This window comes from Tamandua tetradactyla, chromosome 2 (assembly GCF_023851605.1).
Source record: "Tamandua tetradactyla isolate mTamTet1 chromosome 2, mTamTet1.pri, whole genome shotgun sequence".
Classification (NCBI taxonomy): domain Eukaryota; kingdom Metazoa; phylum Chordata; class Mammalia; order Pilosa; family Myrmecophagidae; genus Tamandua; species Tamandua tetradactyla.
In genome coordinates, this window is record NC_135328.1 from 200,443,133 (window position 1) to 200,469,386 (window position 26,254).

The 26,254-nt window shown below is 52.8% G+C and overlaps 1 protein-coding gene across 2 annotated transcripts in view; it reads right to left on the bottom strand.

The window, feature by feature from the left end:
• The window catches only part of MAN1C1 (mannosidase alpha class 1C member 1), a 143,609-nt gene that overhangs the window by 13,331 nt on the left and 104,024 nt on the right, over positions 1 to 26,254 (bottom strand). For both annotated transcript variants that reach the window (XM_077150773.1, XM_077150774.1), the window contains exons 3-7: positions 22,352 to 22,467; positions 20,063 to 20,143; positions 13,913 to 14,007; positions 8,383 to 8,509; positions 6,673 to 6,766 (exon numbers count right to left, since the gene is read on the bottom strand). In XM_077150773.1, coding sequence (XP_077006888.1) covers positions 6,673 to 6,766; positions 8,383 to 8,509; positions 13,913 to 14,007; positions 20,063 to 20,143; positions 22,352 to 22,467 — 513 coding nt within the window. The remainder of the gene's footprint in view (positions 1 to 6,672; positions 6,767 to 8,382; positions 8,510 to 13,912; positions 14,008 to 20,062; positions 20,144 to 22,351; positions 22,468 to 26,254) is intronic.

Here is a 26,254-nt window from a genome sequence, read left to right on the forward strand (position 1 = left end):
CCTTGTAAAAACCGTAAAGGATGAGATAAAGCACCAGCTTGGGGAAGTGTGGGAAGCAGCTCAGTGTAGGCTAGGGCTGAGGGTGGGCTGTTGTCATGGTCAGGTTTATGTGTCAACTTGGCCAGGTGGTGGTACCTGTTTGTCTGGTTGGGCAAGTGCTGGCCTGTCTTTTGCCATGAGGACATTTCATAGAATTAGATCATGAGTACGCGGCTACATCCACAGCTGATTCCATTTGTAATCAGCCAAGGAGAGTGTCTTCTTTAATGAGTGATGCTTAATCTAATCACTGGAAGCCTTTTAAGGAGAATTCAGAAGAGATAGGTTCTCTTTCTGCTTTGGCTGGCAAGCCTCTCCTATGGAGTTCATCCAGACCCTCCATCGGAATTGTTGGCTTCACAGCCTGTCCTACAGATTTTGGACTCTACGTTCCCATGGAAACGTGAGACACTTTTATAAATTTTATATCTACGAATATTTTCTTTTGATTGTTTCTCTAGAGAACCCTAACTCATACAGCTGTGGAGCTGGACTTTGCAATGGCAAACAGAGGAAAAACTGGGTACTATGCTGGGAGCGTCACCAAAACGTACTTAGTAAAAAAGTGAGTTTCCACATAGTGCCGCCCCCTCCGGCTCCCATCCTAAGAGGCGGGTGGGCCTTGAGCAAATGCAGAGGCAGGGCCGTCCCGGTCTGTCTGCAGAGGGCGTGTCCATGCGGAGCAGGAGGCCCGCCCAGAGGAGCAGGCAGGGAAGGCTGGAAGCCAGACTGGGATGGCCTCTGCTTAAAGGCCTTTGGCAGTTCCCCATGTCCACAGAAGGGCATCCTGGCTCTCGGGCACAGCAGCTAAGGCCACAGTCATCTCAGACTCATGCCCCTTTGTTCTTCAGTCACCCCAAGGCTGCCAGCACCCACCCTGGGGCTTTTACTTCTGGGGCTTTGCTGGGCTGACCCCTCTGCTCCGAGCCCTCCCCACCTGCACGCTGACCCTTCCTTCTCCACTACCTCTGGGCTCAGGCACCCCCCTCCCCCTCCACTCTCCTTGTTCTCATAATCTTGTTCACAGTCTCCTGCTCCTACCACTCCTGCTTTCCCCAGGGTTATGTGAGGTTTGAGTAAAATAAGGCATGTGAAAGATCTGGCCAGTAACCTCCCCTGGAAACGAAACGCAGCAGTCGCTCTCCCTGCCACGCTCCCAACATTGTGTTCTAAGCATCTGTTTAGGGGGCTACAGCCCCGACTAGACAGGGCTCCCTGAGGGGAGAGGCTAGGTAGGGTTCAGCACTCTGTGCCCAGTACCCATGTGGCTGGGCACACAGCACATGCCCAGTAAGTTCTGAGTGAATGAATGGAAGGTGGGGTTAAGCTGTCCTGGAAAGAGCCTCGAATGCCAAGCCAAGGAGTTCATATGTGACTTCAGAGTGCTGTGTGTGTGTGTGTGTGTGTGTGTGTGTGTGTGTGTGTGTGTGATATGGGGCTCTGTCTAGAAGCAGGAGGAGTTCCATGGCTGTTTGAGGCATGACTCCCTCTCCAGAGGACCTGGTTGAAGCGGACAACTCTCATCTGTGGGTGTAAGAGAATATGCCCCATTGCTTTACGGCATGTGCACGTGCAGAGTCTTCCCCAACACCGCGCAGGGCCCTGGGGGAAGGGGTGGGAATTAGAGAACGTGGACCTAAACTCTGGCGGGCTCTTTCCTCCTCGGATCCTCATGAAGCAGGGAGAGCTGTTAGGCTAGAGCTGGTGGGCAACTTGTAGTGCCATGTCCACTAGGGAGAATCTGGTTTTGCCATTTCACTCCCTTTGAAAAAGTGTGGGATCCAGGCTGCGGACAAGGAGGACAAACTCCTTCAGAGGCCAGCTGGAACGGTTGACAAGCCCTCCTCGGCTGCTCTCGGAGGGCTACGTAGCTGTTGGGTGGGTCTTGTCTGCACTGGTACCTTCAGGAGCCTGGTAGATTTGTCTTGGGTGTGAAATCTTGGTGGGGTTTGGGGGGGGGGGGTCTTGGCTCTCTCCTGATACTCTGAAGCTCAGTTTCAAGGAGGAGTGGGACGCAGGCAGGTCCAGAAGCCTGGATACCTGGGATGCAGCCCTCACTTCTCTTTTGCCTCCCTAAGCTGCAATTTCCAGGGTTGCAAATGGGCAATATAGGCCCTGCTTGTCTTGCTTACAGGCTTGTTCTGAGTATTCAAGGAGAGAAAATAATGTGAGCGTAGTTAGCTTATGCTAGTTGGCAATATTATTCTCTGCTGGAAAAACACACATGCACACATGCACACACAACACATAACAACAACAACAAACAGGGAAAGTCTGAGATGACCCTGGGGGCCAAAGCCAGGGGAGGAGGCAGGCTGGCACCAGATGAGCAGGAGCTTATAACCTTCCCCCTGCTCTTAGCAGGCCTCAGATTCATAGTTTATTGATATGAGACAATTTTCCATATGTGACCCACTTTGCCCAGACCTGCATCCTCCGGTGCAGCCTGAGAAGAAAATTATGCTACCTGGGGTGGGCGGGTAGGGGACTTCCCTGCAATTTGCCAAGGGAAATGTTTGGGCTGGGAAGCCACACCCCTCTTGCATCTTTTCATTGTCCTCAGCAGCTAAGGCCAGCAGAGCAGTTTATCACTTTACCTAGTCAGGTCTTACAATCAAAAGCAGCAACAGTTCTTGGATGGTCCCTTTCCATGGGCATAAGCTGTAATTCACACCGATTCATTTTCTTCCTGCACTTTTGGATTGGGCATTGTGTTCTGGCTAAAAATACTGTGCAGTTCTCTAAGTGGTTTGTTTTTGTGGGAGGCCACTTGGGAATGAGGAAAATTCCTGGGTCTCATTTTCAGGTCCCCTGGACCTGCAGATCATAGGAACTTAGGGTTGGGCAGGAAAGGCCTCTTCACTGCCACGCCGGTCCTCGAGGCCCTGCTTGCACACTATTAGTGAGGGGAACTCACTACCTTTGGGAAGACTGAATGGAAATCTGTGTCCCGTGGCTTTTGACCATCCTCCTATACCCCCCTCCATGGTCCCAAAGGACATATCTCATTCTCTTTTTCTAGCTGCCTTCCAGAGGCCTGGAGGCCACGCGACCCCATCCCCACCCCGCAGACTCTTCTTCAGATGTACAGAACGGGATGCACTCAGAAATGTGCCAGGTGGGCTCCTCCACTTGGAACGCACAAAGAACCACGCCTTCAAATAATGGCCAACATCTGGACGACACCTCTCTGCCTGGTGGGGTTGGGAAAGAAAGGAATCATTCTCTTCCATTTCCAGGTGGGGAAACTGAGTCTTAGAGACGTTAAGTGGCTTGGCCAGTTAATGGCAGAACCTGTGTTACAACTTAGGTTTCTAGCACATTAATTAGTTAATTTAATGGATGTTTATCGCATGCCAGGCACTGTGTGGGACCTGGGGATACAGCAGGGAACAAAGCCCAGGGCCCCGCTGCAAGAAGCTGCCACTCTGGCAGGGAGCCCACTCCATGCCACCATTGCCAAGGCTCTGACACTGTCCCCCCTGCCACGTGCACGCAGGGCTCATGCACATGTGCTGAAGAGGCCAGGTCCCTGCCCTGGGCTCGGCCTCCTGCCTGGAATGCCCCCTCCCACTTTTCTCCACTCAACTGCCTTGTGGATCTAGACCAAGTCCTTGCCCCCTGGAAGCCCCTGCTGTCCACCAGGTCATCACAGCACTGCATGGCAGCTCTTTTCCACCTGCTCCCTATGGTATGGGCAAGAGCTTGAGCTCTAGAACGGGAATGCCAGCATGGAAATCCCAGCACCACTTTCTGGCTGTGTAACCTTTGGTTAAGGTACTTAACCTCTCTGTTTCTAAGTTGCATCATCTGTACACTGGAGATAGTACTAGTGCCTACTTCATAGAGTTGTGAGAATTAAGCAAGGTGGTACACATAAAGTGCCTAGAACTGCCTCTGGCACAGAATACAATTTCAGCAAATGTAAGCCTTTATTATTACCCCTGTCTCCCCAATCTCATGGTCACAACTGCTTTGAGACAGGAGTGGGGTCTTCCATGGCCTGCCCCCAGTGCCACGCCCACCAAGTCACAGAGGAGCAATGAGGTGGGGGCAGGCACTGACAGTCTGATGTCAGAGACCCTGCCTTGCGTCCTGCCTCCACTCCTTACTTGCTGTGTCACCATAGGCAAGTTACTGTGAGTTTCCATTTCTTTACCTAAAAGGTGGGACTCAAGCCCCCATCTCATAAGGCAGTCTGGGCAATATTATGGTTAGGTTCAAGTGTCAGCTTGGCCCGGTGACAGTGCCCAGTTGTCTGGTCAAGCAAGCACTGGTCTGTTACTGCAAGGATATTTCATGGCTGATTAATAAACCAGAAGGCTGGTTATTAAATCATCAGTATGCTGACTGCATCTATGGCTGCTAACATCTGCACTCAGCCAAGGGGAGTGTCTCCCATAATATAGTCATGTTTAATCTAATCAGTTGAAGGTTTTAATGGAGAAGTCAGAAGAGAGACTCTCTTTCCACTTCAGCTAGCCAGCCTCTCCTGGGGAATTCATTGAAGACCTTCACTGGAGCTGCCAGCTTGCCACCTGCCCTATGGAATTTGGACTCATGCATCTCCACAGTTGCGTGAGACACTTTAATAAAATCTCATATTTACAGATATCTCCTGTTGGTTCTGTTTCCCTAGAGAGCCCTAACTAATAGAGTCACCAAAAGACATTTGTTGTGTTTTGTGAACTACAGGCTGCACGTGTTTTAATTCAAAAGCATGATACTGCCCCCATTGCCTTTTGGAATTAGCTCCTGATCATGCTGGCTCCGGGGAAATAGGCTTGTCTTCCTGGCCACTGTGACAGCAGCCAGCTCTATAGGAATGGCCTTGGATCCTCTGAACTTTTCATTCAAGAGGAACAAAGAGTACTGGCCCCCAAAAGTCACATACAGTGGCTTGGGTAGGATACTGAGGCAGCCCTTCCTGCATTCCACCTCCTATACTTGCATGCATCTAGCGGAGTTTGCTAAAATACTGTGCTTGATACTGTGTAGTATCAAGATTCTGATTTAGTAGGGCTGGGGAGTCTTTCATTGGAACCCCAGGGGAGTCTGGTCCAGGGGCTCCAGTCCCCCCACCAGGGCCTTCTCAGGGCTGTGCACAACTTCTGTGCTCAGACACATAAAGACAGGGGCCCTGAGTCCAGAGCCAAATCCAGGGCCTGTCACAAAGTGGACAGTCAGTGCTTACTGGGTGACTACATGAAGGCACAAGCAAAGGAAAGAAACTGAGGACAGTTGGAAGGCTATGCCTCTGGCTTTGCTTGGAGGAGTGGGCTCCCTACCCTGGAAATTCACTCGTCAAGGATACTCTAATCAGCATGTGGCATCTGCTAAGGACTGCATGGGCCATGTATAGCCAACCTGTGATGACAACCTGCTTTGGTTCTAGAGGTTTCCTGGGCCCCAGCCCTGTGCAGTGACACATGGGACAAAATAGAGCGAGCCTTGTTCCCAACTACTCAGTTGGGGTGGCCTCTGGGCCTCAGTTCGGCTGCAGAATGACTTGGTATGGGTCTCCACCATTGCCACTGTAGCACCTGACAGCCTCCCAGAGAGGCCTCTGGAGCTGTGAAACACAGGCACCATCATTCCCGTTTGCAGGAAAGGAAAGCAGGCTCAAGGAGATAAAATGAAAACCCAAACCACCCAGTTTTTTAGACTCCTGTGTACCTGGACCCTGAGCCTTCATTCCGTCCACAATTTCTGAGGCTGGCAGTAGGGGAAAGGGAGAAGAGTCCTTGTTTGGGTAGAGGCAGTAGAGGTGGAGTCTGGGCAGGTTTAGAGGCAGGCTCCTTGGAACCTGTCGCCATCAATGCCCCTGACTATGACCATATGACCAGGGCTTGGGTGAGGAGGGCAAGGCTGGAGCCTCTGCCTGTCTCTCCTGGTGCCAGCTGTACATCCCAGGACTTGGGGGCCTCTTCAACACTCCCACGGCTGGGCACCCCCCACCCCTGTTCTATTTCAGTGGGTGGATCAGGGCTTGTGAGTGATATGCCATGGGTGACTGACAACCAGCTGGTTGAGAAACAAGTCCCTGCATAAAGAATAAACAGGGAATCCTGGGATTGGTTCTTGTAGGTTTAAGATACCGGGAAAGAATTATGTTGTGTTTTTATATATATATATATATATATATATATATTGCTGTATACTTAGGCTCTGTTAAAAATTATTTTTTTAATTACACTTGGAAGTGGGGAACCAGATCAAAGGGGCTGGGCCAGAATGCATGGCTGCTCTTAGAGTCACTTCTGGGGTAGACAACACCATCCTGGAACATTCCTGTGGGTTTGGGAGATGATGGAAAAGGCTTCAGTGGCCCCATAAGAGGTTGGAGGCTGCAGCACTGATGGAAGGCTGGAGACAGCTTGTGGAGGGGGCTGCACAGGGCAGGCGTTTAATAAAGAGTGGCTATCTCCTCAGCTACTACCATTATTGATAGCAGTGAAGGTCCCCAAGATGCTGGGAAGGCAGGGGGTACCCAGCAGGACCGAGTGAATGCCTCCAGGGTCTGTGACTCAGGTAAATGCATGACTACAGGGTCAGGACAAGAAGAAGCTTCAGCAGATGTTGGTTGAATGAGCCCGTGAGAGCACCGGGGACTCCGAGGGCCTCTTTACTCACGTTGCACCCAGTTTCCGCTCACGGGGCTGAGGAAGTTGGGGTAGAGGCCAAAGGGCTTATCGATCTTCCTGAGGACCTTGCGGATGTTCCTGACCTGCGAAGAGACAGACAGCAGGTCATCTTCACTCTCCCGAGAAGCGAAACTCCCAAGGATGGGAGGCAGCCTGTTTAGATGCATACAGGAACTTGTTTTCTGTGAGGCAGCAAGGGAGTGCTGCATGACAAACAGCCCGCTCTGTGCCCAGGGGCTGTGAGAAGGCCTCGCCCTGGTGCCCATATGCAGGACTTTGCAACCGTGGGGCCTGACCCACCAACTGTGCACCGAGGGCTCTGCCTTGCTCCCTGCCAACCCCTGCCCCAGGCCCACTCCTTCCTAGAGGGGTTTGGCTGAAGAGCAGTAGAAGCAGATTGGCTGGGGGAAGGGGTTTGGAGGTGGGGAAAAGGATCAGAAAATAAGACTAATTGAGAAGTAGCATTATATTTAGTCAAGGAGTCCTGGGGGTGGGTGTTTGCAGGGAGGCAGAGTTTCTCTCAGTATAAGGGAAAAGTTCCTGAAGGAAGGTCAGACTGTAGGATGGCCTGTTTAAGGGTGGGAATAAGCTGAGAAGAGGCTGAGGAGCTCTTGAGTTTCCCAGGAAACTTGAGTGGAGTCCTACATTGGGTAAGCAGTGGTCCCAAACCGGGCATGAGAAAAGAATGTGGGTGCTTACTAAAATGCAGATTCCTAGGGCCTGGGGAACTCAGAAATCTGTGTTCTGGGAGGTGGGCCAGATGACGCTCGGATGTGACGGGGGGCCACCTGGCAGAAGCAGGGAATCCCCTAGCTGCCTTCCTGTTCAAAGAGGCTAACACTCCAGTGGGAAGAGATGGCTTTGGGAGTGAAGACTTCAAAAGACCCTTCTGGGAGGGTTCCCCATCTCCTCTAGGCAGGTCTCAGAGAGGGACAATTGCTGGCAGAGCCTGGGCCACTCAGAAGGACAGTGTGAGAAAACATCCCTTCTTTGGCTTTGGGTTAGCCCTCAAGAGACCCTTCCAGACTGTGGACGGCTGAAGGCTGCGCTGTCAAGGCATCGGCTCTTCTGGAGGAGTCTACCGAGGGTCCAGGCACAGGCAGAGGTCAGGACAAGATGGTGGCCGTCCTGGTGCTACCTCTCACCAGCCCTTGCAGACAGCACAGTCCCACACGACCCGGCCCCAGTGGGAAGGAACAGACCCCTGCATCTGCTTTTGAGAGAAGTGTCCTTGCCAGTCTGCTGCCAGCATGTGTGAGGCTGCCAGCATGTGTGAGGCTGGCACCTGGAAGGAAAAGGCAGGCAGCCTTACATGAAAAAGTTAAATGTCCCTGGAAAGAGCAGGTGGCCAATTCCTGCCAACACCAGAGGGCACCAAGATTTTAGGTTTTAGTTGCTCCACTTTCTCCAGATTCCACATGTGTGTGCTACCTCCAAGCTGACAAGCATCAGCAAAAGCCTTCTCCCTGCCCTCTGCAGAATCCTGATTGCCCCCTGAGCTCACCTTGCCTGCCCCTGCCATCTGGGGTATACATAGATCTATATTACTAGATTAGGGGTGGCTTGGGGGCTCCTGGGTTCCTCACTCACCCTGCTGCTGACCTATCCCCTTGCCTCTGAGTGCTCATCCTTCTGCTTTCTGTGGGGAGAAGCAGGAGCAGCTGTTTTGGGAGAGAGCAGGGTAGGAATGGGGACTTGCCTTTTCAGCGAAGACCGGGTTGCCAGAAAGCTCCGTGAGGTGCAAGAACTCCAAATGCAGGGACCCAAACTCTGCCAGGATGCTGCTGCTCCCTGCCATCGCCCAGCCCCAGCTCCCATTGGAGCCGCTGAAAAGACAGAAGCAGCCACTGTCACCCACATGCTGCCCTGGCTCCCTTCTCTGCTGAGAGTAACAGCTGCCCAGTGGGCGGGCGGCTCCTAAGTGCCAGGCACGAGGTGCTCTCGCCACCCAATCTCAGTTCATCTTCCCTGTGTATCAGGAGTATTAATCTCCCAGCTCTCATCCCTAGGGCTTTGGTGAGGATTAAGAAAGAAGGAGGTGCAGAGTGAGGGTGGCCTCGGGCAAGCTGCTTCTGCTCCTCATGCCTCAACTGCCTCATCAGTATCATGATTATATTTCCTGTAGGACATCTGGGACAACGAGGGGGACGGGGCCTTTGCAGGGAAGGGTGGGCAGGAGGTGGTGTCATGAGCTCCTCCCCTTTGCAGGGGCTCCAAGGTGCAGTTAGGGTGGGGCAGGCTGAGGGGGCTGGTCCTGCAGCAGGGTGCCGGGAAGCCCTCTGCTACCGTGCTGTTGATTGTCCTGCTTCCAGGAACTGGCCCCTGTTTCTCTCCCAGGGACAGGAACTAGGAAGGCAGACTTGAGGGTGTGGAGGGGAGGTCTGGGAGGTCACTGCTTTTTCTGGCTGGGGCCCCCCTGAGGCTTCTTAACTAAACTCCATTCTCAGGCCCGGATGTGATTTCCAGGAGAATAAGGATGCTTATCAGTTTCCCAGCTTCCAGAAGCGGATGCAGAACTTGTTTTTCAGATCTTTGGGGGGCAGATAACCTCAACAAATGTAAAGACAATACTGCCCTGTTCACCCTGTCTCTACTCCCTGGGTATTTCAGTGACTTGGGGCAGGGGCAGGCGGGGAAGGCGTGGGTTGCACAGAAAGGGGTAATGGTTCATGGATAATAAACAAAGCAGCTTCTGTTTCTTGAGTTGCTACAATATGCCAGACAAGGGGCAAAGCAGTCTGCATCATGGTTTCCTTTAATACCGTAAGGTAAAGCATCATCAGACCCAAAAGGAAAAGGAGGAAACTGAGGCTCAGGGAGAAAGTGAGCCGTTCAAGGTCACAGAGCCAGTTGATGATGAAGGCAGGATTCGAACTGCGGTGCGCTGGCCCTGGGGCCACAGCAGTTCCTGAAGGGGGCTCTCCCACCACACTGCCCCACAGCCACCTAGAGGGAGGGGAGAGCTGTCCCCTCTCTGCCCCTCTTCCCCCACGCCAAGCTGGACCTTCCTCTCCAGTTTGTGATCTTGTGGGAGCCTTGGGTACCCACAGAGGGTTTTCTGAATAATTGATGCTTCCTGGCCTCCCAGGGAAGTTCAAGGTAAGAAAAAAGCCACCAGCTGCCCAGCAGTCTTTTGTTTTCACCTCCTTCCTCTCTTCCACCCCCCCACACTCACCATCCCAAGTGGGCTTCCGGAGCAGAGGCGCCCTGTGCTCAGGCAGACAAGTGGCTCAGCGCCTTCCCTGTCCCAGCTGCCACACTCCCAGCTATGTGACCTCAGGCAGGTTGGCTAAGTTCCCTAGACCTCAATTTCCTCATGCGTTAAATGAAGATACTCAAATCTCACTGAGTTGTTGGGAGGGATAAGTTATGTATGTGATTACTTTCATTGTTATCATTATTAATTAAGCATTGCTGCTGTTCCTCCTGTTGTTCATAAGCTCCTGGTAGGTGCCAGGCAGCAGTTACCTTCACACCCAGCTTCATGGGCAAAGAGCTTTATCCTTATCTCAGGCTCAGAGAGAGGGAGACATTTTTTCAAGGTCACACAGTGAGCTAAATGATAGCACTTGTAGAGTTGAACCCAAATAGCAATACGAGGTTCTTTGCACCCCTCTGGCACCGCCCCCAAGTGCATCTGCTCTGGGCACAATCCTAGAGACCAGGTGGTCCCTGATAAGCCCTTGGAGTCAGTGGGCCAACGGGAAACTCTGTCCTCCTGTCCCAGCTCTGGTGCCATTTCTCCCCTCAGTCTGTGGCCTGCGTTCTCTCTTCTGGAGGGAGAGGCTGCTTCACAACCCCGCCCCCACCTGGCCGATGCTCCACGTGGGCCAGTGGTTCCTGTGTACAACACAATCGTGAACTCAGGAAACTGATGGACTGGGACTCTAATTCTAACTTGATTCCCTGGTAAAAGAGGTTCATGGGGCCGTTGTGTGAGTGAAAAGTGGTCCTCCTGTCACCTGCTCACATGGTGCCTCACTCACTGTGAATGCTCAATAAATGTTAGCAGTTATCTAGAGGTTTGTGTGTGTGTGTGTGTGTGTGGGGATGGGTAGGTAGGTGTGTGCCTGTGAAAAGGGATGTTAGTGTGGGAGTGTGCATGTGTGTGTGTGAGAAACCAACGCAAGCTTGTGGATCTGTGCATTTAGGGTGTGTATGTGTGGCAGTAGGAGAGGAAGGCTGTATGCATGAGAGAGCAAGCAAGAGAGATTGATTCAGCTGCAGAGATCTTTGCACTGGTCACTCTCCTGGAGTCTAGTGTCCTGCAGATCACAGGTCACGGCCTACCCCTGCTCTGCATGCACAGACATGACAGCTCAATGTCCATCTGGGAGGGGGGAGGCTCACTTTCATTTGGGGACCATGCCTTCACTGTCCGCACTCCTCCTCCCCACACACGCCTGGCAGTTTGGGGTAGGGGCCAAGTTACTTACTTATCCTGTGGAGCCCGAGCTCCAGCCCTAGCAGCACTGCCCAGAGCAAGCCAGGCCAGGGGGTAGGGGCAGCGCTGTACATCCAGCGCCCACCAGCGGCCTGCCCCAGAGGGTAAATGCAGACCCCTTGGACATATGCATCCCCGGCATTCTCACTGGTAGAACAGGGAGGCATTTTTAGCAACAGACTCTCCCACCCAGAAACGAGAGGGAGATGTTGCCAGGAAATATGCATCTACATACATATGTATACAGCACTGGCAGTGTGCAAAGAACCTAAAAATAAATGTGCTTTCTTAATCAGAAATGTGGGGATCTGTGCTAGGCCAGGTCGGTGCTCTGAGCGACACGAGCAAGGCGGGCTAAAGCTGAGTCTGGCCAGCGTGCAGTTTGTAGGGCCTTGGGGCGGGCAGTGCCGTGGCACAGGAGAGGGAGGATCACCCTACTCTGGTCCTAGCCCGGATGCCGAGCACTGAGGCCCCAGAGGCTGGGCCCAGGAGAGGGAGACAGAAGGACAGCATGCTTGGTCCTCAGCTGCCACGGCCTCAGGCAGTGTTCCTCCTACGAGGGCCGGTGGAGGAGGAATCTGCATGGAGAGCCAAGTGGCCGGGGGTGTATGTATAGTGCTGGGCCCGCAACGAAGGACTCAACCTGGCCCGGGGAATGGGATTCTGATTGGCCACAGGGGACGCGCCCTGTGTTCTGTGCCATTTAAATGAGATAAAGCCCCTGGAAGGCTTCCTGACCAGAGAGTGGAGGGCTGTGGATGACGTCACAAAGGGTGTGACTTCCCGGAGATGAGATGGAGCCGCAGGCACTCTGACCAGGGACAGGGCCCCCGCCTCCTCTGCAGCGTCCGCAACCTGCTCCCCGGCAGGCAGCCACTGGGTTGGTTTGAGAGCCCTGACGGCCGGCTGAGTCGGGTGCAATAGAAATACTATAGCCTTTCCCCCAGGCTGTGTTGTCGGAGGCCTCAGTGTTGGTCCCAGATGCAGCTGGGATGGGGGGTGGGAGGTGCCCCCTGCAAATGACCTCAGAGGCCTGCTCCACGCAGCACTAGGGCAGGTATAGGGCGCCTTGAGAGCAGGCTCAGGAAGAGAAAGCCAGGCAGGTGTTAAAAGCAAAGTTTTGGAATTAGAATTTCTAGGTTTAAATCCTGGCTCCATTACCTTTCAGCTCTAGGACCCTGCTTGGGTCACCTTATCTCTGAGTCTCCATTTGAATAATAGAGATAATAAAAATGCTCACCCTTAGGTGAGGCAATGCACAATGCCAGGCATGTTGTAACTGTTTAATAGGTGGCAGAAATAGTCGCAGTCACTGTTAGTTTCAACTTTCTATCCCACGCTCAGTGCTGGGCACGGGTGCTCAGTGAGCATTCATTGAATGAAAGAACAAAGATTGGACATGGGTTTTGCTGTCAAGACGCTACCAGGCAGGTAAGGGAGGATGAGAATGAGTGTGACAAAAGCCATACAGTAAGCAGATGAAGTGCCTGCAAGGTCAGAGGGGGGACAGACCTCTGGCTGTCACGGGAAAGAAGGTGTGGACTTGGTGGAGCAAGGAAGAGAGAGCAACCCAGATGGAGGGAACAGAATAAGGACGGGGAGACAGCGGTGTGGGTACATTTGGGGTCTCTAGGAGCAAGACATTCACGCTACCCGATGGATCTGAAAGCTGGCCCAGCCGACCCCATCCCTTCCCCTCAGTGGGTCCCAGCTGCGCCCTGTGGAAGGCGAGGGGACATGAATACACCCCCACCCCCACCCTGCTCACAGGGAGCAGATATGAGCCCCAAAGGCTTTGGAGCTGCGTGAAGCTGCAGTCCTGGTCCCACCCTTCCCTAGCCCCGTGACCCGAGGCCCCTCCAATCTGTCCTTCTGTGACTTTGTGACGGCCCAGAATGACTGTCGTTCAGACACTGAATTGAGCAACAGATTAGGAAGGAAACAGTAGAAACAGCCAATAAAAATAAATGTTTTTAAACTGAGCCAGTAGAAACAAATATTACCAGTGGTATCTTTCACTAGTGGACCCACATGTTTGGGTCCTATCCAAAATTCCTGGTATAATCCACATTTTCTGCAAAAAGAATTTATTATTTTTACAGAAAGGAAAACTTCAGTAAATATTATAATTAGAAACACAGTCAGCAGTCCCGAGTTCCTGCTTTTGTGGTCTTGTGGGGCCTGTATTCCCTGAGCTTAGCATCTGTGAACTGAACACTCCCAGAAGCCCCCCTGGTTCTGACAGCAGGTTACCGAGACCCAGTCCTCCCAGGCGCCGGGGTGGGCATGGGCAGCAGCTGAGGCTGCTCAGACCAGGGGCCCCTCTGCCTGGGGTCCTGAGACTCCCTGCAGTTTTGGGTACTTCCTCATGCGGGGAGAGCAGTTTTGGGCCCTGAACCCTGGCTGGGGAGGGAGGTGTCTAGGGCAGGAGGGCTGTGAGTCAAGCAGTGCAGTGGGACATTCACAGAGGACCAGCTGCCCCCTCCCCACTCCAGGAAGGCCAGACCTCACATGCCCTAAACCGTAAGAAACAGGTTTGGTGACTAACTTCAGCCCAGGAGACTCCCAGCCAGGGCTGGATTTCACTGTGCCATAGACACTTTGTGATTCCTGAGACAGGTATTATCCTCTCCTTGTGCCTCAGTTTCCACCACTATAAAATGAAAAGAGCCCCAATCCTTCCTGCCTGCCTGCCTAATTGCCCCCTCCCCTGCCCAGTGCCTCCTCACCTGCCCCCCACGCCCACCTGGACAGGTGCACAGATGGCGGTGCTGTGACAGCCTACCTTTTGAAGTTCACAATGCCCTTGGGGATCCCGGTGGGGGTGTTGAAGGCCGGCAGGAGCTTCTCTCCCAGCTTGATGGCCTTTATTCGGAACACCTGTAGAGGAAGGGCCACGGGCACTGTGAACCAGGCTGGGTGGGGCCGGGTCACTCTAAGAGGCTGCTGCTGGCCGGCTGAACGCACCCACACTCCCGACAGCTGTGTAGCAGGGCCCCGACGTGAACCTGGCTCCGCAAAGCCCTGGCTATGTGGCCTAAGGTGAGGCGCTTCCCTCTGAGCCTCCACTTTCTTTATCTGTAAAATGAGGATCATTTTGCTTTCTTCAGAGGGTCCTTGCGAGGAATGAAAATTAGATACCAGCTGGAGAGCACATGCCGTGTCAGGACTAAGAATGGCTCATGATTAGCACTGTCATTAGGGGGACCAGTGGGGAGTTTCAGGGCAGTGGGGCCAACTCCAAGTCTAGATGAAGACGTGGCCGGGGTGGGCAGAGGGCAGTGGTGAGTGATGCCCATGCTGCTGGGCCCGGGAAGTCACAGGCTGAGCGTGTGGGAAACGAGGGGTGCCACATGGGTGGAGTGGAAGGAGCTCTGGGCTGGGGGCTGTGGTCCCACATTTGAGTCCCTGGTCCACGACTTAGCTTCCACGTGCCTTTTGGTCCCACCGGATGACAGTTTCCAGTATAAAAACAGGGGATGAGAGTGCATGGGTGGTTCAGTGGTTGAATGCCTTGCCTACTATGCAGGAGACCTGGTTCAATTCCTGGACCATGCACCCTGCCTACTCCCCCCACCCCCCAAAAAATAACACAAGGGGAAGGGCTAGATGTTTCCAAGGATTCTTCCCCCTTTGACCTTCTGATTCTGCCCACTTTTCCCATTTCAGAGGTGGGAGGCGGAAGGGAGAGGGTGAATAGCTTCTCCTAAGCCATTTGCACAATTGCACAATCACCATAAACAGGTTCAAGGTTTTAGGATGCTGGCAGGAGGCTCTGACCCCCTCAAGCAATTCTTTTGAGATGCCTAATTAATTCCAAAGGGACTGTCACCCTCTGACCCAATGGTTTCTCTCCTAAGAATTTATTCCAAGGAAATAATCAAGGATGCTGTGAAGGTGTAGCTTTCTGGCTATTTATTCAAGCATTGTTTAGAAGAATGAGAAAAAATGGAACTACTCTAAGTATAGAAAAAGAGGTAGTTGTTAGATGACGGTTCAACACACCATGGAAAACCATGCAGCCATTAAAATGATGTTGCACGAAGATATTTAATAGCAAACAGTTTATAACCAATTAATAGAAAAATATTTCAAAACAATGTAATTCAACTTCTCTAAAAAATTGTGTATGTGTGTATGTGTGTATGAAGGAATTACACCAAAGCATTAACAGTGGTCTCAGAGAGATGGACTCGTGGAGTTTTTATTCTCTTCTTTTGGCTTATGTCTATATTCTGTGCTATTTTTATAATAGAAACACACCTACAATAAACGTTATGTATCTTTTTAAAGATGAGATGCCCTAAGCAGCTGCTCCCAAGGAAGGACACCTGTTTCTTTTCACTTCTAGAGCACGAGGGCGACCCAGTTTGCTGACCTCCTGCATATCGTTGCAAAACCAAGTCTTCATAAGTCCACCCCCAATACGGGCAATTAAAAGAAGCTGAGGCAGCTGTTTAGGGAATGCAGCGGGGGAGGAAGTTAAGAACACTTGAAACTGAGATCGGGCAGCGCAGTTTTCTTCCATAGGAGGGACGGGAGGGAGGGGAGAGAGGAAATCCTCCGGGCCTGGAGTGGAGGATGGGAGATGATCGTGACCCTTGTCAGAGAGTAGACCCCAGAGCGAGTACAGGCACCAGCCACATCAGAATCTCCTGGGGCGGGTGTGCTTGTATAAAATCCAGATTCCAGAGCCTTGTGTCACTCGAGAACTACAGGACCTGCTCTCCAGGAGATTCCAGCAGACAGCCAGGTTCCGAAGTCACTGGTTTAGCAACAACAAAGGGGTCTCGTGGCCATCTCTCATTTGAGCTCTTGGCGGCTTCATCTGACCCGTGAAAAGGCTGAGACAGAGGCACAAAGTGGGCAGCCCCTGGAGAAGGAACGGAAGCCCCAGAACCTGAACCCAGATGCTGAGGCTCCAGGCAGCTGTCTAAGGAACCTAAGCTAACTCTACTTAACTGCTCCTTTCTGCCAGCCAGGCCCTCTCCTTTGGAAAGCCCTAGAAGAGGTCACAGCCATCCAGGGACGATGCAGGCTGGGCATGTACAGACAGGAAAACACCAGTGCCCTTATTTCCTGGCAAGCAGAGGGTGGCTCCTCTGTATCACCTTCGATCCTTCCCATAAACCTCAGGGGACAGGTTGATCCACTTTGAGGATGAGAAAACTGAGTCTCAGAGAAGCAACTTGCCCAAAGTTGCAGAATTAGAAGTGTGTATTTCCCAGGACACCAAGCTGCCTCTCCAACACAGATATGGCCTCTGGCAGCCAGGAACAAGCCGTTCCAGCATAGGGGTGAGAGAGACCAGGGAGAATTACCTTCTGTAGAGTGGAAAGGGCACTGGGCTGGGAGTCAGAGCCCAGGTTCAGGTCCTCCCACTTAGCAGCTGTGTGTTCTTGGGTGAACAAGGTACTTTCTCTGCGCCTTCAGCTCCTTATCTGCACAGGGTGACACTTACCCTGGCTGCTGCATAGTGTTTTGTGGCAATCAAATGAGAGGAGGCATACATGTGAATGTGCCTTGGAAACTGTAAAGTGCTGGGAAATGTTACCTGGTGCAACTGTGGTTATGCTTGTCACTCTCATCGGAGTGAGTCTGGGGAGGGCTGGTCTGCCCAGCAGGCCTCTCCTCCTGCAGGGTCCCTCTCAAACCAAGAGAGGCCTCAACCCAGGAAGGGGTGTGGGGCTTTCTTCAGCATTCTTTGGAACAAGGCCTCAGTCAGTGACCAGTCAGTGACCAGTCTGGCGTGGCCAAATCCTGGTAATGAGCAGCGACCAACGGCCAGCTGATGAGGGCTAAGACCCAGGACCAGGGCAGCAAAGCCTCAGGGGCAGGAGCTAACACCCTCAGTGCAAATCCCAATGCAGTCCTCAGAGACCGCGACCCTGAGCCAGTTATGTCTTCCCTCCACGTGCCGGTTTTCTCATCTGCAAACTGGTGATTATACCACCTCCTGCGACTATCGCGAGGATCAGATGAGGGCACGCACACAAGCATGCAGCTTGCATCTGGCATGTGGAGGGGCTCAGGGGACAGAGAGGGACATAAGGTGTGGCTGTAAGACACGGCTGCATCTATACCCTCAGGAGCTCACCAGACCACATTGCCATCTCCTTGGGGTATTTTAAAAAAATTGTGATAATATGTACATAACACTAATTTTGTCATTTTAACCATTTTTAAGTATATAATTCATTAGCGTTAATTACATTTATAAGATTGTGCAACCATCACCACCACCCATTACCAAAACGTTTTATTCATCCCAAGCAGAACCTCTACATTCATGAAGCAATAACTTCTCATTTCCCCCTCTACCCTCTGGCTCCTGGTAACCTCTCATCTATTTTCTGTCTCTATGAATTTGCCTATTCTAGATATTTCATATCAATGGAATCATACAGCTTTTGTCTTCTGTGTCTAGTTTATTTCACTTAGCACAATGTTTTTAAGGTTCATCCATGCTGCACCATGTAGCATACATCATTCCTTTTTGTGACTGGATAATATTCCACTGCATGGAAAGACTACATTTAGTTTATCCATTCATCTGTTGATGCACACTTTGATTGTTTCAACTTTTGGCTAATGTGAATGATGCTGTTATGAAACATTGGTGTATTCAAGTATCTGTCTGAGTCACTGTTTTGAATTCTTTTGGGTATATATGTAGGAATGGAATTGCCAGGTCATATGGTAATTCTATATTTAACTTTTTGAGGACCCATCAAACTGTTTTCCATAGTGGCTGAACCATTTTACATTCCCACCAGCAATGTACAAGGGTTCCGATTTCTCTACATCCTCACCAACACTTGGTATTTTTTCATTGCTTTTTGTTTGTTTTTTGATGGTTGCCCTCCTAGTGGGTTCCTTGAGCTTTCTGAATTATTTCTCAAGTCACAGGCGCACCTACCCACATCTTCACCCTGGGGGTTGATCTTCATCTTAGGAGACCAGGTTGATGGTTCCTTCTCATGAGTCAAGGACTCATGGCAAGTTCTCAGAACCACAGACATGCTCAGAAATGAGATGGATGGACAGACAAGTGGACGAAGGAAGGAAGGAAGGAAGGAGGGAGGGAAGGAGGGAGGGAGGGACGGAGGGAAGGAGGGAAGGAGGGAAGGAGGGAAGGAGGGACGGAGGGAAGGAGGGAAGGAGGGAAGGAGGGAAGGAGGGAAGGAGGGAAGGAGGGAAGGAGGGAAGGAGGGAAGGAGGGAAGGAGGGAAGGAGGGACGGAGGGAAGGAGGGAGGGAGGGAAGGAGGGAAGGAGGGAGGGAGGGAAGGAAGGAAGGAAGGAAGGAAGGAAGGAAGGATGGAAGGAAGGAAGGAAGAAGGAAATGTCTAAGGAGGACCAGCTTCTTCCTAAATTACTGGTCCTTACAACAAGCCCTGTGAATCTGAGCCACATCCCTCATGGCTCCATCCCTGCTTCCCACCCCCCATTCCACCCACCCGAGTCAGAGGCTGCACCAATGCCAGTGAGGAACATGAATGCCTTTTTTTTTTTCTCTTTCATCTGTCATTTTCCTGGTCCTGGGGTTTTCAAATGGAATTCAGGCTTTGGATGGCTCAAGACTGAGGGATTCCATCTACAATTATTTGGGGACAAATTGGTACAAGCAGTAATCTCTGAGTGGAGACGATGTTTGATGGAGAGAGGCCTGAAGCAACTGGACAGATAAAGCACAACGCCTGTTACCTGCAAACCGCGACTTCAGTCTGTGCAGCCTTAACAGCTGAAGGGAGGTGGAAATGCCTTTCCTAGAGGATGGTGGCCGAGGAAGAGAGGGTTTTTTCCAAGGCTTGCCCGCTCACCTCTAGGGTTCTTCCACGGGGGCTGCTGTGATTATTTGCCTCTGGTGGGCAGAGCAGGGAGGAGAGTGTGGGGCAAGGAAGGGCCGAGGCTGATGTTTAGACCAGGGCAGCCGCCAGGCTGAACAGCGCAGCCCCTTTGAGAGCAGAGAACAGAAGTGACCGAGTTCTGGGGACGCTGCCAACCTCGCCATGGGATGGTCAGGCTGTGCCTTTATAGGAACTCACAAGGAGGGAACAGTGATGCTGTCCATTTCTAAAGCACTCTGGAGCTTTCAAAATTCTCCTGCAGTGATTAAGAGGGTTTTGGAGCTGAGTCCAGCTCTTTCCCTCCCAGACCATTTCACGGCAGCTTTTTGACCAAAGTGGGTATTAGGACCGTCCCATGTCAGGGAAGGAGGTGAGACCCAGGGAGGGTGAAGGGGCTGGCCTAAGGCCACAGCAGCATGGTGTGGGGGATGAAATCCAGGTTTCCTGACTTGGGGGCCAGGGCCCACCTTCTGGAAGCTGACGCAGCTCACCTCAGGCTCACACCAGGTGGCCAGCAGGGAGGATGGCTTTGGGCAGCCCCCACCTCCTCTCTCTGGCCTGCTGGTCCTGGAGCCCATGTCCAGCCAAGGAGGGGAGGACAAGGGGTGGCCGTGGAGGAGGAAAAAGCCATAGCCCTGGGGATGCAAACGGTGGCACCATCATCTTGGCTTCATCCTCCCTGTAAACCAACACTGGTGGAAAGCAGCCCAGTCCCTCCACAGGCACGCAGTGAGTCCAGGTATTTGCCGGGGGCTGTGCGAGGATCTGAGTGGACAGTGAGTGGACACAGTGGTTGTCCTCAGAGAATCGACTCCCGCTATGGAAGTCCGTCGGACTCACTGGGCAGCAGAATGAGGCATTTGGGAGAAGGGGAGGAAGGGCCTTCAGGTGGCACCTGGCCAACAGGCCCTCGAGGAGTCTGGGGGAGGGGGAGTGGGGGGGCGTGGTGGTCCTGGGAAAATCCCTGCCCCCTTGATGCTCTGCTTTCTCATTGGTGCAATGAGGGGGGCAAGTGGATGATCCCAAAGCCCCTTCCAGCCTGGTGGTCTCGGGGGCTAGGACCCAGCAGTCTCGAGAGGCCACTCACCTCTTCCCCTGTCAGGTAGAAGGCCGAGAGGAGTCCTCCGATGTAGCGGATGTTCACCTCAAACAAGGATGCTTCTCCACTCTGCAGGACAGGAGGGAGGGGTGGGGACAGTGGGGACCCTCGTTGGCCACCCACCCTGTTGATTGGGCTGTCCCGACTAAGGGACAAGCCCTGGCAGGCTGCGGCTGCACCCCCGCAGCGTTCCAAATGAGCCCGGGGCTTGGCTGCCTTCCCTAGCCCTTGCCCAGGGCTACCTGGCTCTCCTCCAAGGAGCTCAAGAGCTGTGTGCAGAGGGCTGGCTAAAGCTGAGCCCGAGGGGAGGCAAATCTTCCTTTGGTCGGGCCTCGAGGGAGCCCCCTGGCTTAGCAGGAGGACCCTGCAGCCCTTCCTGGGGTGACAGGGCAGGGGGAAGGTGCTCAGAGGCTGCTCTGGGCAGAGGGCAGGCAGTAGCCGGCGGGGCGGGGAGCCAGGCAGATGCTCACGGCAGCACCAGTGAATTCTCAGGCCCTTGGCTCTTAGCCCTCGGGGCACTCCCACATTTACCTTAATCATCATTATTTTTTTTCTTAAATCTGGACTGCAGATGGGGCAGGGGTGGGGAGAGGTCGGGGCACTGTACCACGGACCAGATCTGGATTAAAATCCCACCTGAGCTACTTCCTTAGCTTTGGGATTTCAGGTAAGATGTTTAACTTTTCCTTGTCCAAGTTTCTGTATCTATAGATGGAAGATGACCATACCTCCTGCTCTGAGTGGACACGTGAAATGTAAATGTGAATTAATTCATGTAAAATGGCCCCCCCAGGGCTTAGGTGGGGTTCTTTTAAGGGGGCCTGTTATTACCTCCCTTGCCTCCCACATGCTGGTCTTTTATTATTGATAACAAAAAAAAATCAATGCCTTTGTGCGGGAGAACTTTTCCATTAACCGGCACTTTCAAAGCCTCCTTTCTTTCAGCCTTTCGGTGCTGGGTGAGGTCAGCAGGCCGGCGTTGTCATTCCCATTTTTCGGATGGGAAAGACAAAGACCAGAGAGCTGGAGTGGCCCCATCGCCCTCCTCCAGGGACACTCGCATCCTGCCCCACCTGGCCTGGTGTCCCCAGCTCCCCGGGCCGTGCCGCCCCTGGCTCCCCCTCGCCACCCTGAGCAGGCACTGCCAGCCTACGGAACAGGGTGGGCTGGGGAAGATCCCCCGCTTCCTGCCCCTTCCTCCACTTCCCCAGTTTGACAGAAGAAGTGAAGGACGTCCTAATGCCCTTAAGATGACCACAGCAGGGGTGCTGCGCTGCCCCCACCTGGTATCCGGGCTGCGTGGTGGCGTGTCATGAGACGCTTTCTACAGCCCCCATCCAAATGAATCCTTGCCAATCATGCATTGCTTTGTTGTTATTGTCATCATTCCCATCTGATAGCTCAGGGGGCTTCGTGACACAGCCAGGGTTCCAATGGGGTCTCTGCTTTTGGGGGACATTTCCTCTATTGTTGCTTATCCAGCCCCCCCCCCCCACCTCCCAGGTCTGCCTCTCTGCTCAGCCCTGTGCTGGGGGAATTGGCCTCTCCCAGAGGCAGAGGTATCCCTGCCGCAGGAGCTGCAGGAGCCAACCAGACCCCTTCCATCAGCCCCCCACCCCCAAGGAAGACCCTGGGGTGTGTTTTGAGGTGACCTTCTCCCTCCATCTATCTGTCTCCACTTCTCACTCCCCAGAGCTACCTAAACGGCCTCTGCCGTGCTGAGCTGAGACCTCCAGGTGAATCTATTACTTTTGTCTAGGCCGGGAGCTCACTGGGGCGGGGGTCTGGGACCCAGGGCTTGCATGACCTCTTTCCTCCTCAAGGCCCTTGTCCCTGACAGGGGTTCCTAGGGGGCTGGAAGCCAAGGGAGCCCAGGCCTGGCCGTGGTCCTCAACTGGGACATGACCCCTCCTCATTTCCAGAGAGCAGCGCAGGGGCTGCTCAAGGCTGGCACAGCTCCGAGAAGATGGACCGGCTTCCCACAGGCATTTCCCTTTGCTTTGCTGCTTCTATGTGAAGATTCTGCCCTAGAAGGGACTTCTGGGTGTGAGTGACATGCCATGGAGGGAAGGAGAGGTTGTGGTTGTCTTCCCTTCCAGGGGGAACACTCGGGGACCCACGGGGTAGCAGGTAATGTCCAAGGCTGGTCTCAGGAAAGGGATCTCAGTGCCAAGGATGTCGGAGCCCAGTTCCCTCCTCTTCTCTGTGCTGACAGGGTGCAGCTGGCTGCGCATCTCGTGGGGCCTCTGGCCCAAACACCCCAGGTGCATCACTCACCACGTTCAGGTGGAAGCTCTCTTCAACCCAGGCCTTGGCCTCCTGGAACTCCTCCTTCAGCTCCATGAGGTAGAGGGTATCGAGGGAATCAATCACGGTGGCCCCGCTGAGCCCTCCTGCAGGCAAAGAGAATTGAAGGCATGAGCAAGGGCCATTCCTCTCCTTTCCACCTCTGCCCCCTCCTAATGCCTGGACAGTCACTGAGGCCAAGGCCAGCCCCAGGCCTGAGTCCCAGGAGACTCCAATGCCACCAGGAAGTCCAAGCCCTTGAGCTGTCCCTACGGGCTTCTTCTTCCTTGGGGCGGCAAAGAACGGGCAGGTGAGCCCACCCACGGCTGAGCCAAGGCCCACTCTCGTTATCACTTAGTCAGGCAATCAGTGCTTGTCATGGGCTGCCACTCTCCTAGGATGCTGGAGGGAGGGCAAACTGGCAGCTGGCCTACAAAAATCTCAGAAAAAAGCAAGTGCTCTAGTTCGCCATTTCCACTCCTATTTTATTCTAATTTTTTTTTAAAATAAAGATCTTCATAAATATTTAGCCAGAAAGATACTTATTGCAGTACCATATATGATGGGGGAAAGTTGGAAAAAACCTCCAGGTCTAATCCAAGGGTATTAGGGATATAAATTATGGCTGAAATATTAAATGGGATACCATGCAGCCATCCACACAGGTGACAATGTAGACCTGTGTTTGTTTACTGGGAGTGAAAGCCATAGGATCTGTTAAGTTACCAAAAAGAGATGAGATGCAAAAAAAGCATATTAAAATTTATTTGTAAAATAAATGTGTGTGTCTGTGCACTCACACACAAAACTACATCTGGGAGGATGTGGTCTAGTGGTCATGTCTGAGTGTGGGGATTACAAGTGCTTTTTTGATTTTTCAACTCATGGATTGTTTGCATAATCAGAAACTTATTTCTGTTTGGGATTTAAAAAAAGTGTTCATGAAAAGAAACCAAAACAATGTACAAATCAAAGGTTTTGTGGCCACTCTCACTCTAGGAGGGTGAGGGCACAAAGCATGAGCTGTGAGGCACGGCCTCTGCCCACTGGGCTTCAGAATCTAGACTAAGTGTGCAAAGCCACAGCGTTCCACATGACACACTGGGCAGGAGAGTGCTGAGGAAGGCTTCCTCAAATGGCATAATCAGAGCCTGGAGTGTAGAGGACTATAAAGGAGGAGTGGGTGCCAGAAAATTATGTGCCTGCCATCTGGAGGGCTTCCTGGAAGAGGTGGCTATTTCCCATCAACTTACAACTACAGTCATCGCCTGCAGCAACAATTTCTGTTAAGAACCAGGGTGTAGGCCTCAAGGGTAGTAACTGGTTCTTCCATGTCCTCTTGCAAAGGCTCAAAGCACTGAGAATGATACACTTGTCTTTCCCCTGGGGAAACTCCGTCCTAGAGCTGGCTGATAGGCGCTGAGCCCCACTTGAGTCGGACTCACTGGCTCCCCATTCAGAGTTAGCATCTAATCTCCTTAATTAGTGCTTCCCTAACTGCTCACTTGTGTTGACTTTGAGGCAGAGGTTGCTTCTGAAACCTAAACACATAACCACCTCTCCAGGTCAGGCAAGGTCTGATAAAGGGCAGGGCCTGGAATAGACAGGAGAGAGAGGGGGTGGGTGGAGGAGGAAGAAAGATAAGGCGGAGTGGGGGAGTGTGAGTTTTAAATAATCCGTTACCAGAGGGGTGGTTTGCAGTTGGGGTGGGGGGAGGCGTGGCACCCAGCGGCTTCCTGATCCTGAGTCATAAGTCCAGGTTGGCTTTGTGTTATTTTTTTTTTTTGGGTTGACCTGAATCTCCAGAATATCAATTCCTCCCACACTCAAGGATTGGTAAGAAAATACATCCAGAAGCCAGAGTTGATCTTTTCCTGGTTTATTCCCCCCATTGCTTCCCTGTAGGTATCAAGGGCTGCATGTGGCCCACAGGGGTTTTTTTACCCTCCTGAGGCACTCAGACAAGGGGACACTGTGCTGGACAGATGGACTGAGAGGACAGAGGGTGTCCAGGCCAGCGAGCCGGAAGGGTGTACTCCCGGTCCTGACGCGAGGGCCCCTCCTGTTAGAGCACCTGCTTTTGTAGAGGCCCCGAGGGATTCACGTGGCTCTGCCCAAACCCTTCACTTCACAGATGAGGACCTCAGAGCAGGGCTGGAACGAACCAGCCACCAGTGGAACATAATGCATTCTTCCACAGCCCCTTGTGGCCTCTCAATTCTCTGTGAAAACTATTTCGGATCTGACTGCTAACCCCACACCACCCCACTCCGCACTGGGCAGGAGGCCACCATGATCAGTTACGGCTTGAAAAGAAGCCCAAGCTGTGCGTTCTCTGAGGCCACGGGAGAGGAGTCCTGGAGGATTCGATTTCCGACCGTGGCCCCGGGGCTGCCTGGAGTTTGCACCCCACGGGCTCTCCATTCCCTGGGTCAGGCAGGTAGGCAGCACTCCTTGTGACCTGATCGGCCCCGTGACGTCTCTGGGGACCCATCCTCCTTCCCAAACGCTGCCTGGGCAGCTGGCTGAGAAGAAGCTTGCTAAGAGATTTGTTGGCAAGTCTCTGCCCCTGTTCTCTGGTTCCCGAATCCTTCTCTGGAATCCCCCCGCCGCCCCCGCCCACCACACAGCTGGGCTGCAGTCCAGCAAGGCACTTATGGGAAAGCCTTTCATTTCAGGCCAGAGGTTACCTGGCGATCGGGCTAGGCAGGAGAGAAGGCCTTAACCCAAATTCAACAGGTGGCCACCCCTGGGCAGATCCTGGAGGGGAAAACGCTATGCTTTTTCAGAAAATGGGACCCACCTTTTATATGGAAAGAGCCAATAGGGCACAAAGTCGGGCAGGCAGCTTAGAAGTTTCTCTGGGCCCACTCTCCCAGCTCCAACTCTATACCCTCACTGTTCATAAAGGAATCACTTCCTTCCAGGCCCAGGAGTCAGGCAGTCCTGAGTTCAAATCTCAGCTTGGGTCAGCTCTAAGCTTCAAAGTTCTCATTTGTGAAATGACGTTGGGACTACTGGGCTAGGATGTATGTGTGATAAACAGATCATACACAGGCCTAGCCTAAAAACATCTGATAAATGCATCTGTACATGCCTGGCACAGGCATGCTTGATACATCACGTCTTTGTTCTCATTTCTGGGATCCCTCTGCTCACTGGAAGCCCTGGCTTGGGAAAGGGGATTGATGCTTGGGAGACCCTCTCGGTCCTTCCTTTGGGAGGTGGGGGTGGCTTCAGTTCTGGGGTTCTGCTCTTTGGAGGTTAAAGGCAGTCTTTTCAAGGTGACCTCATGCAGTGGTTAAAGGCAGGGAGATGTGGACCACATTCTGGTTCCATCGTTATTAGCTGTGCGCTGGGGCCAGGTGCTTTACCTCACTGAGCCTCATTTTCCTCATCTGCAGAATGGGCTAACAGCAGGATCCGCCTCCTAAGGGTGATGGGAGGGGTTCAGTGGGGCAGGGGATGGAAAGGAGTTGGCCTGATGTAGGGTACCTGTGAGCTCAACCCAATAAACACAAGAGGGAATGTCTTGCTCTGATGGGTCCTGGGCAGTTCCTCCGGGGAGGCCTCTGGGCTCTGTGTGACCTGTGGTGCTCCAGCATTACTGGTCCTCTCCTCCACCCTGCAAGGCAGTGTAGCACGAGAGTGCAGCTCGCAAAACCCTCTGTCCACTTGAAGGAAAAGTGCCACACGGATCCCATCCATGACTGCGGCCATCACCACTCCTGGCCTGGGTATGCACCCGCCTCCAAAAGGGTCTTCCTGACTCCTTAGTCCCTTCCTTTCCCCTCCGATTCACCCTGTACATTGTTGCCTGGCCAGTCTTCTGAGAACCAGCTTCTAAAGTGTCCTTCTCTGGATCTCCCCAGGATCCATGAAATAAGGCTTGTG